General features: G+C 39.7%; 1 protein-coding gene across 1 annotated transcript; it reads right to left on the bottom strand.

Annotated features, from left to right (window-relative positions):
- Positions 1-4195: 4195 nt before the first annotated feature.
- Positions 4196-10490, bottom strand: LOC137286869 (rhodopsin, G0-coupled-like). The gene is made up of 5 exons (XM_067818881.1): positions 10382-10490; positions 8469-8762; positions 7159-7499; positions 4929-5188; positions 4196-4292 (listed from the first exon to the last, which is right to left on the bottom strand). The coding sequence occupies exons 1-5, from the start codon at positions 10488-10490 to the stop codon at positions 4196-4198; spliced, it is 1101 nt and encodes a 366-aa protein (XP_067674982.1).
- Positions 10491-13381: the final 2891 nt, after the last annotated feature.

Genomic DNA, 13381 nt, shown 5'->3' with positions numbered 1-13381 from the left:
TCTCCCTCTGCTCTGGTGTAAAACGAGGCCGGTTCCTGGTTGTCAATCGATTAAAATGATGTCAGAGAATAAACCCGGTTAGCTTTTTCATCCTAACTAATACGGATAAATTTTTGCACAGTTTCCATTTTATTCGTGTAAATTTTATTTTCACAAAATACGGAATGCAAGTGCAAGTAATCACTGGGAATAGACATGTTGTGTTCGAGATATGAGTTTTTAGCTATTTTCAAACGGACTGACAATTATTTTGACAATTTACAGTTGATTTTATTTTGGTGGCGTTTGTTTTGGCCGCTAGTTTATGTGGTAGTCATGACCATCTTAACAACAAAGGGAAAATCTAGACCCTGGATCTTACTGTAAAACACAAACAGGCATGAGTTATGCACGAAATATACCCTAATATTTCACAAATAAACATAATTGGTACTGCGCCGACATTATGGAGCATATGTATCACAAAGCAAGTGCGTTTTACTGTGACCTAATGAAACAAGCGTGAGTTAGTGAGTTAAGATTTATAGTCACCTTAGGAACATTTCAGCCATATATACATAGTTACTAAAACAAGTTTTGAATTCACCATAGTGAGTGAGTGGGTTTAGTTTTACGCCGCACTCAGCAATATTACAGCTATATGGCGGCGGTCTGTAAATAATCGAGTCTGGACCAGACAATCCAGTGATCAACAACATGAGCATCGATCTGCGCAATTGGGAATCGATGACATGTGTCAACCAAGTCAGCGAGCCTGACAACCCGATCCCGTTAGTCGCCTCTTACGACAAGCTGAGTCGCCTTTTACGGCAAGCATGGGTTGCTGAAGGCCTATTCTACCCCGGGACCTTCACGGGTCATAAGCACATGTAAATTTTAAACAACGGGTCAACGAAGGACTGTAAAACCAACAAGAATATCACAATGTCAAGAAATAAATATAGCACCTCTCTCTGAAATTGGATTTCATATTAGTACAATACTATGGAAATGTGCTTTAGATAGCCAACAGTTCAAGGTAGATCACCATACTAGGGACCATGATCTGGATTTACATCATCCTTTTAGTCGCTGGCGATGAAGAAAGAACCAGATATGCAAATACAATACAGTTGATTGTTGTGAATCATAACATTGATATTGAGATCTCCTATGGAATATAGAACACGGAGACTTTTTCAGCTGGTCCATTACTTTTGTACACTGGCTCGTGCTCCTCACAGCTCAACTCTGAACTCTGGCGCAGGCTAAAATACAAGTATCTGGCGAGATATTTAACCTTTGTAGTATATCCTTCAGACGTTTAAATGAATATTTAGGTGTATAATGAATCCAGTATTATGCGTAAAGCGATTCGTTGAACATAGTTCTAATGAATATTGTTCATAGTTTATGGACCGATCCCGCCTTGAAACAAGACTTATTGAACCCTTTTAAATATACCTCCCACTGTAGGCAAATGACATCGGGTGGCCTTTTCTACCAATCTATTATCATTTGTTGAGAGAATATAGTTCATTTTGTAACTAGAATCAAAAGAAGGAAATTGAGCACCTGTCTACTCTGTAGAAAAAATAAACAGGTTTCAAAACGAGTAAGTAAATATTAACAGCAATATGAAAAACAACAACAAACAAACAAACAAACAAAGAACCCCCCCCAAAAAAAACCACAACAAAAAACCCCCAAAAACAAAGCAAAACGAAAGCAAAACAAACAAAAAACAAAACAAACAAACACAAAAGAACCCCAAGAGATACACACAAAAAATCAAATACACACAGCGTACTAACATGAGGAATAACAAAATGCTAAGTGTATTTAAAATCCAAATGTTTACCGCGAATTTCATGGCCATGAAATAAAAGATCAATGGCTAAATCGGTAAAAATGGCGATACTTAATGTTGCGACAATACCAGTAGCAATATTCACCAAGCCCCACCAGTGATCAAGATTCTCAAAAGGCCTAGCTGGAGATCGATTGTGATAACGTCCATGTTCACGGATTCTTGGTATTGACGTTAATGTGAGATAACAGAGGCAAAAGTAAATCAATTATGTACATAGGCTTCCAGAAATGTCTTTACTAAGCTAGAACGATCATCCTGATCGCGTTCCCAGAGTAATGCTGACTCTCAATATCCTAACCAGCACAGCCTTGTCTCTACAGAGTCTGATTTGAAGCTATGTTAAACAGTTTACACTATTGCTGTATAAGTAGTTGCAATGCATATAACAGCACCTTAAATTGTTTGATTTGGCAACACCAAACATTTAAATAATCACATGTATATATATACATATATCTCTGAACCTCAGGCGTCGCACGTGGTTCACTGAAGATTTACTTGTATAATACTCTTGTGGCTTTTCATCAGATTCACAGATCCGTCAACCGCAAAAATCCAGTAAATAGAAAAATTGAAGAAAAACATTTCTTCGTTTTGTATTATCATTTATTAGTATGGAAATCCCATTTTAGCAATACGATTTAATACAAATAATGTTTTTATGACTGTCCTGACGAAACTCTGAACTACCAAAATAAACGTGCGGTGAACCAACAAGATTCTATACTCACAGAATGTTTACCCAAGACATGCTTTCATGACAATGAGTTATAGCAAAGTAAATGAAAGTGATTGCGTTTTCAATACCTTCGTATACTTTTACTTTACCTTTAAAAGGTACACCCATGTACACAGAAACCTAATACCAACATTAGTGATACGTACCACATATACTAAAAGAAAAAAATAAGGGATCATGTATAAATTCATGCATTCATTTTCAGATCGAAAACATTAGTCAACTTTCAGAAAGTGTTATGAAAAATACCTGATGACTTCCACTGTTTAAGCATTGTTACAGCAATATCACAAATGTACTTCAGTCGTTGTACCCGTGTGAGCAACAGAACCAGGGTCTTCGAAAGCTCTAACCCCCTAGCTTCCCCACCACACAACGAATGACTGATATGGTCACAAGTTCATAGTGATTCACAATCACAGGCTAATGAGGCTTATGCAGTCGCATGGGGTGAAAAGACAAGCGTACATACTTGGAGGAAAGCAAGAAACCTTGCAAAGTGTTGGGGAATATCATGATAACATTTATCTCACACCTACTGGCCATCAACCACATGAGGCTAGTTGTTTGTTGTTTGCTGTTTACTTCTGCAAATTCCACCAATCTGGCGACAGTCTATAAAAAAAACCTTGAGTCTAAACCAGACAACATAAACCTCAAGTGTGCTGGGCACTATATATTATGCTATCTCTTGTTTTCCCGGTATATAACCGCATTTGAGGTTTTTGTTTTGGAAGGACAGGTTTTACTTTTCGCTAGAAAGACCTCTTCCCAGGTTTTACTTTTCGTTAGGAAGACCGACTCCCAGGTTTTACTTTTCTTAACTTTATATGAACATTCAAATGATACATGAGTGCTTGAAATCAACTGAAAAATGTCATTCATGTTTAAGCTCAAAGTACAAATGTTTTCCCAAACGAGATTGCAACCACAATGTCTCAGATTCGTAGGCAAACGCTCTACTGCACGGCCACCGGGCCAGTGAAGGTAGTGGGGTTAAATTATTAACTCACAGGTACTGTCATTAAATTGATTTTACGCCCGCTTCAGTTATTGTTATGTAGCTTCCTTAAATGACCATCTACTTTGTAAGTATCCATCATTGACGGTCTATATGCTAGAGAAACACACTCGCGGTTTTGGCAGACAATTGAAAACCATCAGGGTCGGGAAATCCCTCTGGAAATTTCCCTCCCCCTCCGATTTTACATTGTCTACCAAAACCTCGGAGGCGGGTTTTCTCCAGTACATCCAGAGATCAATACCATCGATCTAAGCAAATGGGATACGATTACTAAGTCAGAATGCCTGATCACTCGATCCTGTTAGTCGTCTCTTATGACAAGCATGGGTTGATGAAGACAAGTTCTAACCCGGATGTACAGCCTTTGAGATTTCCGTAGAGCAAACAGGGCCTGATGCACACTAAAGTTTCATGTTGCTTGAATAGCGCTCCACAAGGAAAGTTGACAACATTGGTCCAGGAACTGCATGTCATCTGTGTTGCTTGGAAACCCGTAGCACCTTGTCGTGTCAGATAGCCCTGTTGCTGCAGGTGTCGCAAATGGTTTTATACGCCGCAGCATGTCATACTGGTTATTGCGCTAAAAGAACGTTGTATCCTTGTTTACCATATGCACTTCATTTTTCCCAATGTAGATTCCCTCCTTGGTTTTATCAACGGTGTACACGACTTTCGATCTGAAAATGAATGCTTGAATTCATACAAAATAATATTTTGAATACAAACAAAGCAAACTATCTGGGCTAACAAGTACTCCACTTTCCTTGTGTCTCATTGTGTAAGTACAACGAAATCACAAATACTCTCAACCCCTGTACATACACGGGTAGTTTTATTAAACTAAAATTGCATGTGACCAGTCCTTTGATTCTACTCGCGGATATCCACACATTGCGTGTACGAAGTGACAAGTTGTGCATGAGAGAGAGAGAGAGAGAGAGAGAGAGAGAGAGAGAGAGAGAGAGAGAGAGAGAGAGAGAGAGAGAGAGAGAGAGAGAGAGAGAGAGAGAGAGAGAGAGAGAGAGAGAGAGAGAGAGAGAGAGAGTCTGGTTAAGTTAGCATTGTCCGGATGTCAATTGCGGAAGCTGCGCGATTTGTCGAAGTCACGTCAAACGATCTCAGTTATCGATGGGTATATAAGGAGCGAAGGGTCCACGGACAAATACACTATAGGGTGTGTGTAAATTATATATGATATACAATAATTTGTTTCATACTGAGATTTATCAACTATCAATATCCACTCACACGATAATAACTCGTGCTAAAATTATTTCATAACATTAAATAAGGGCACGTGAAAGTGTACACACCCATGAGTCCTGCTACCGCGGTGATCTTTCAGAGAATGTACCCTGTTCTTCTTCTCAAACAAGAAGTCTCTGGCAGCATGCTTGAAAGAGGAGTTGGTGGCAATGTAGACAAATGGGTTGATCATGCTGGCGAGCTTGGCGAACATCGTCGGCAACGTCGTGGCCCAGATGGGGAGGTTGTGGTCGTACACTGACAACATGCTGGCCCAGGCGTACGGAGACCACACAACGACGTACACGAGTACCAGCACTACGCACATCTGAAATGGAGATGACTTGTTTGACACCTGTCATCGTATCCCACAGAGAATATCGATGCCAATGACGTTTTTCAGTGGATTGTCTGGTCCAGACTCGACTATTTATACCACTGTCACACAGCTGGAATATTGTTGAGTGTTGCGTTACACAACAAACAAATAAAACAAAGATGCATGTGAGTGAGTGAGTGAACGAGAGCGGTACCTTCATATTGAGGAACCAAGTAACAAGAACAGCAGAAATTGGAATCTAACCCACTACCACAAGTGTGCGATTAGCTTTCTGCCCCTGCATATATATATGTTTTCTGCCGTAGTGTGACGAAAAAACGTTATATACCACCAACAAATAAACTGGCGAGCAAAAGAAAGTACACAGGTTGTGTTTCTTCCACTAAGATAAAAATAACAAAACCTTTTGATGAAATGGAAATCGAGCGTTGGAGCACACTACAATACACATACTTTGTCAACGAAACCACATCGTAGTAGTAAACAGTGATGTAGTTATGAATACTGCAGACAGTTCCTACGACACTAGGCCATTCCACGCAACGGTCAGTAGGCCCATGTGCCAGCAGCACGATGCCGTCTTGCCGCTGTGAATCGGCTCAAGCGATGACCCAATAATGTGGCTGCTGATGACGTCACCTAACATCAGGTTACGTAGGTGAATAACCCGCAGGTAGCGATAATCTTGGATTTTTCTGACTCTGGGATGCCTAATTTTGGGTCGACCACATGTCTCGTCTGTCATATTGAAAGGGTTGAACAGCCGAATTAAGGTTCGTCTTGCGCAACCCAATGTCCTTGCAAGATGGCTGTCGGAAGCATTCTTTTTGTGACAATACTTGGGGTAGTTCTCGTCGCGCTGACGTTGGCATTTTCTTGTGATATGTTTGTTTTATACCCTCTGTACGAAACGTGCGTGTGCGTTGGACAATAATCACAACTTTTTAGAAAATTCGTGCAAATCAAGTGCAAATGTTTTAGATTGCACGTTGCAAATGGAACATGTTGGTTGCGTTCTATACAATCAGTGTTCGTCAATAGTTTTACCCAGCTCGAACGCAAATTTGGGATTGCAGCAACAATTACACCCGTGTACTTTCTGTAGCTGTTCAGTCTATATTGGCAAACGTATTAAAAACCTGTCGGCGAAGTGCAATGTAACGTCATGAATACCACAAATTGATTAAAACTAGTTTGTTTTTAGTGTAAAATATTAAAACACATCAAAACAACACGATATATAACTGACCTATAGATCGCCAGCAACCAAAGGTAGATCACCTTACTAGGAACCATGAGGGTTTACACTACATTTGAACACTACCTGGACGTACACCATTCCCTCAGGCGCTGGCGATGGTAAGGACATTTAGTCATACTTTGAATTAAATATTCTTCGTTTAAAAACGTTGAGCTACTACGACTTTGAAAGTTTTGGGACTTATCGTAATAGCGTTACGACACTGTAACCCCCCTTTCAGGAATTGACTTCTAAGATGTTGACAATCAAGTTATAGTGAGGGGCGGGTTTTTACTTCTTTCCCAAAGTCTGTAGCAGTATCAGTGCATGATAGACAGAACCGATTCCATTACCTGGAACTCGTAATTCTCTTAATACGCGTGTTACAACTGTCCACATTGTAAATGGCAACATGTATTCATTGCGTCCGCAATTCCTCTTAACAGAGTGGGCGCCACAATTAAGTGCTGCCACCGAAACTATATCGGATCCAGAGGTGGGCTGATCTGCTGCCCCCTCTCCCCGAATTTTAAAAAAATTAGTTTAATGCCTATTGAAACTCTGGTGAAAATGAAGTGTGCTACCCCTCCCCCAACACACACCCCCTCCTTGTCCCGCAATTTAGTTACCTCACCTCCTTTCTAAAAAAGCTGTATCTGAAACTGACCACAACCTCACAAGAAAAGTGGAGACTATTTAAGAAAATACTGCTACTCACTCCTGTAACCTTCACTTCAACAGTCATCATATGGTGTGTCTTGGCTTCATCAACATTGAAGCTAGTAGATTTCGTCATCCCGAGCAGTTTTGATTTCTTAACGACGTGGTAGTAGCAGAAGGTCAAGGTCAAGATGTTGAAGACGTAGAAAAGGCCAACAAAGAAGTAGATGTAGAGGATGCCGAATGGGTCATCAGTTGTCCAGTCTATGCTGCAGGAGGTTCCGAAAGGCTCGATGGTGTAAGAGTTCCACCCAAAAAGAGGCGCGACAGTCCAGAAAAGCGTGAATAACCAGACGAAGAGCAGGACTTTACACGTGAGTTCGAACGTCAAAAGGTGTTCTGTAAACGTCAATAATACAATGTCACATGGTGTAATGTAAAACTAGCGATGAAATCTACAGTGGAAGCTGTCTAAACCGGCACTCATCGAGACTGAAGTAATAATCCATATAGGCAACGTGCCGGATTGTAGAGCTGGTGAAAAATGTACAAGTCAGGAATGGGACTGAGATTTTAAGTCGCTGTTGACAAACTGCTGGATTGGACAGATGCCGGTTTTGACAGCTTCCATTGTATATAAATGAGAAAAGGCGTTTGCGGTGGTGAGGTGTTGGCTAAAGCAAAACATTTAAACAGGAGATGAAACATCATCCGAGGCGGTTGGGTAGCCTCGTGGTCAAGGCGTTCGCTCGTCACGCCGTAGGTAAGGTTCGATTCCCCACATGCGTACAATGTGTGAAGCCCATCACTGTTTTTCTCTGTTACTTTTACATATATTAAACAGCAAATGAAACGCAAGTTTCGAATAAATGAAGTAAGCGTTTATCTTTATGTCTTCCTCTATGGGGCGCAGTGAACGGCGTGTAAGCTTGATGTTGAGCGGAGAGCGGGTTCGATCCCCGACCGCCTCATACCTTTAAAATATGGTACTTCTTGGCCCCTACCTTAGCATTAATGGGTACAAGAACAAGAACTCGGAGTCGGTATAACGTGTCTGAGTGGGCCATGGATTGTTTAACTATGGCAGGGTATCTCAGTGAGCTACGTACAAGCAGCCACACATACACACGCATGCGCATCGTCAAATGACTCTCAAGTACGATGTCAAAACCCATTTCTCCTCACCCTATCTGCAGGAAAGGTGAGTGAGTGAATGTTTGAGTGAGTGGGTTTAACGTTAACCACGAAAACGGGACCACGTAAAACAAAATGAAATAAAATGATTTAAAAAAAAATAAAACGGGTTACCAATTCATTCTCTATAATCAAAACGTAACTACTAAATATCCCACAACAAACTTTACTTACTCCACTGCGGTTTGCAAACTGCAATGTATCTGTAGACACTGATTACAACGAGAGTGTTCATTGTCCCGATGGCACACAGAGACGTGAGGAAACCCTGAAAGATGCAGTAGAACCACCCGAACACGTACTTGTGCATATAGCTGGACAACGTAGTGAACGGATAACCGAACACAGTGATCACGAGGTCTGCCGCCGCCATATTGATCAGTAGCACGTTATGTGGTTTCCGGCGCAAAACGCGCTTCCGTATCAACACAAAGAAAACCAGTCCATTCCCGGCTACGGCGAGAATGCCTGAAAATAAATTTACATACATATATAAATGGGTACCTCGTAAGGATGGGAAAGCCACGCTGACTCAGTGCGCCCAGTAGGCTGCAAGAGTTGTATGATCCCCAGGGAGTTGAGATTGAAATTTCGATGTGCCGTTGTGAAGAACATCCAAAGAGCAGGGAAAAACAAAGCCCCCTTGAGCAGCTGAACTGGCGAACTGGGCGCGATACAAATGCCTAGTATAAAAATAATAAATTAATAAATAAATAATAATATTGTTCATGATTAAGTGATATTTGTTTTAAATATACATTCACAAAATAATCCTTTGATACAGGATTCGGTGTCGGTTAGTGATGTATGACGATATACAATACGTTTAATACCACTAAAGTACTCTCGGAAATAGACAATAATTTTTCATGTAGCTAATATGGGAAAATGTGAAATATCTTTTAAAATAAGTTCAGCCTAGCTACAGTTCCTGTGGTAGCGAGATAGGAGATGTGAAAAGGGACTTTACTGAGGAGTGATTTGTGCACAAGTGTTCGATGTCACTTATTTGGAACAGAATATGGCTATTTGCAAATTAGTGTGCCATAATATTGTGTCATAAAGGGCACTTCTTAAAATGCCCATTCTAAAATCTGACTTAGCTTCATTATAAATTATATATTATAAGTTATAGCTGTCGTGAATAATAATAACGTTAATGTTAAAACTATTAAGGATGTGGCTATCATGGAGTCTTATTGAAAGGAAGCAGCTAGGAGGGGTCGTCTCAAAAGCAGAAGCAGGATAGGCGTCGCAGACAATGGTTGGGGTCGGGCTGGGGGCTAGAAATATCAGCTAGGATATGATAATCCTTTAAGGGAATTAAATTGAAGAAATACACGGCGTATGAAAGCAATTTACAAACAATACCCAGTCATGTCGATCTCCGAGTGGTCACGCCACCTGTATGTTTTGAGACATGCAATGCGATAGTTTTATATGGGTATCAGGTATCATACATTTTTATATATTTTAACATCAACTTCACGAAAGAAAGATACGTAAGAAGGTTAAAAAATAGACGAGACACATTTATTCAACACACGTGAAAAAGCACAAAATATTTTTGAGGTGGTCCCTTAAGCTAGGTGTGACGACGTTCCCTCATCATACCTGGCTGAGCGACCCAGTTGCCATCTATAGTCTGATCTATTGTTTTCGGTATGTATCGTATTTGCTCTTAGTTTTGTCCCAGTAAACATGCTTTAGTGGATATCCTCTTACTCATCCCATTGAATGCCCAGTTAGGCCGAAGTGAGTCATTTTGACTTATCCTATTTACAGCTGTGTAAATTTGAGGGATACAGATTAGTAGCCGAAAACACATTTGTTTCTATTTCCGACACTAGTTTAGTTCTTAAATGCTCAAATGTCCATACAATGTATACTCGAAGGGCTGTCAACGCGGAAAGGCAACCTGAAGTTTGGCAACAGACATTAAACATATTAATGGTTGAATGACAACCCATGGCTTCTTGAAATCCCAATTTGCCAGAGCTTATTCCAAAATTAAGGTCAAATTTCCGTACCAAACGACATATAAGTAGTATAAATTGTGATCCATAAATAGGGTGTCTTCTACTTACCGAGGACCGTGAGATATATGGCTGTAAAGAGATAACCAGCAGGACTGAGCAACTTAACTCGACCACTTTCCAAACCCAGCTGCCAAGGGTCATTTGAAGTACCGTCCATTTTGTTCAAAACAAGAACTTGCAGCTGTGGCACTTCACGGTCGAGTCTTGGGAGACTCTGGATCCTTCACGACGGCAAAAGGCTCTCTAAACGTTTGAAACTTTCTGTATTTTCTGTGACTGTGGGTTCGAGGCTGATATGTGGCATAAGTGGTGAAGTACCAATAATACGAATATGCTTCATTAGGTATGATCTAGAATTGATCTTCTTTGCCTAGAGCTTCCTGAATCCTAGGCAAGGATTATGCCAGGAAGCCTGGTGATGATGAGAGAGTGATTTAACTCGAGCAGATCTGTTGACCTTTGAGTAGAAGACGTTCAGGACATCCACAATGGCCGATTCCCGCAGGCGGGAAAGGCAAAATACCAGTGACAGTTATATGAATGGATCACTGGAAGTGAGAGATGACCCCAAGCGTACGTGAAACGGTAATCAAGGCATGCTCTGACTGTACTTGCAAATTTTCATGGTGTTATAACGCCACGATATCAAGTCAAACATGTTCTACCCAACACCGCAGATTACAGGGATTTGTTTCAATAACACAAAGAGTTTCGTCCGTTTCATTTCCGCAAGTCATCATATCATGGCCAAGATCCGTTTTGATTGCCTCAATCAGTCCATGTTCATTCAGAGAAGGAGAGTTTGCTTGAGAATGCTTTGTGACTTTATGAGACACGGATAATACTCTGTCTTTAGTCTCTGATAGTTCTTGGTGAGGATGGTATGTTAGTAGAAGTTAATTGGCCACTTGAGCTTTATGAATGATATTAATTTTCAAATCACTAATGAGTAAAGTTTCTATTTCGAATTCTTAAAGGAACAGATCCGCATGAATTTGTGGCAGGACCGCTACCAAATTTACCATTGTTTTCTCAGAACATAACATATCGCGTTTAAGACTTAGTCTACATTCATAAGATTGTAATGGTATAATAAATAAAATATTCCTGCCCGTGGAACCCCAACCTTAGCAAATTAGAGTTGTTATCCTTACGTTTGTCATTGTTATACTAAGAATGAAGGGCTCAAACTGTTGCAATCGACGTCAAAGCGGCTTTTTTTTATCTTTATGTACAGGATCACGATATAAATAATAAATCTGAAATCTATGATATCCTAAAAATGTACAAGACCTCAAATACTATTTTTCACACCCCTGTATAGTTTATAGAGTACTATTAATCATAACAACAGAGAATATACGTAACAATGTACAATTGTGAAAATTACTATTAATAACGTCTACTATTACTATTAATTGTTCCATAAAGAAAAATAAAAAAGATAAAAAAATCCAAACAAAAAATAAAGAACACCACAGAAGAAGACAACACCTCCTAAATAACAACAGTAAACAAGCAATAAACTGAAAGAAAAAACACATGAGTATGAACAGATATAGGTGGATACCCCAAGTTTAGTAAATGAAAAAAAATGCAAAATGGAATTTACCAGGAAATGTTGTGAATGGATATTGGGAAAACCTAGCCAAAGGGTGATCTTTGAGTTCCACTGATAAAAATACACACATAGAAGTAGAGTTCTATTGAGATCGAGTTGAGTGCAGTTCAGCGTATAAACTGCTCTTTATGATGACAATAAAACGGTAATGTATGCTGACAAATGTAGGGGACTTATCTGCCAGAATCATTGCCATGTAAACCTGCCTCTTGCCTTGAGGCACGTTACTAAACTATCTCTCTGAAATTCACATTATCCCCGCATCAAAGAGATTATACTAGAACTACCCTTACTGCTTCCCAGGAATGGACCTGTCATTTTGGGTTCCAGCAGATAATAGTGACACATGTCGCCCTGTGTGACTGCTACTCTTCAGACTATAAAGTAGACTCAGCACTCTGAAAAATCACCACCACCCACCCCTCCCATAAAAAGCAACAAAAGAACCAAAATGAGCCCCCCCCCCCCCACACACACACACTCATCCCCCACCCATAAGAAAAAACCTGAATAACTAAAATTAAAAAAAAGAAAAAGAACAAATTACAAAAAAAACCAACAATTAAAAAGCAACATAAAAAGAACAACCATCCAAACAAACACAATGCAAACTAACACACACACACACACACAAACCCCACAAAGATGCAAACAAAACAAACCCAAACAAAACAACAAAACTAAAAAAAACCAACAAACAATAAATAAAACAAACAACCAAAAACACCAAACAAAAGTTAAAAAACAACCAAAGGAGACAAAAACAACAAACTGACAAACCAAATAACAACGACAACGACGACAACGACAACGACAAAACAAATGACATTAAAGCAATAACAGCCCCCCCCCTCCTCACACACATACACTCACATCTCAAAAAGCAAAACAATAAAAAAAGAAACATACACTCCAACAAACAAAACAAAACAAATTACACAATGCAACAAAACAAAGCAACAAAGAACTTCGAAACAAACGGCCTTCACACCGTTTACATTAGCGAGTAATACCTTCTGTCTCCACTTACTATCTGTTACTATTAGGAGGATGTTCATATTTGCAAAGAAGTTCATGTTTTAAGCAGCAGGGGTATATATATTCCTCACAAAAAGGTAAGGATTACAAATTTCTAGTCTTATTTACATTTTCATTTATTGAAATTACAAATCATGGAACGAAACATATGTGTATACGATTAGCAAAATGAAATAGTATTGAACAATATTAGACTTACAAATTATCAAAGACATATACCCGTGAAACAGTCGTGCAACATGGGCTGCATTGACGGCGAAAAATGTTCACATTAAAGTTCTTGTCAGTTTCTGGCAGTGAAGCATTGTTCGGTAACACGTATGACCATCATAACGACGAAAGCAAGATTATACACGTCTTTGCATTGACCAAAAAAAAGTCTTTAAAGT

Source organism: Haliotis asinina, chromosome 6, assembly GCF_037392515.1.
Source record: "Haliotis asinina isolate JCU_RB_2024 chromosome 6, JCU_Hal_asi_v2, whole genome shotgun sequence".
Classification (NCBI taxonomy): domain Eukaryota; kingdom Metazoa; phylum Mollusca; class Gastropoda; order Lepetellida; family Haliotidae; genus Haliotis; species Haliotis asinina.
This window is presented reverse-complemented; position numbering and strand designations above follow the sequence as displayed.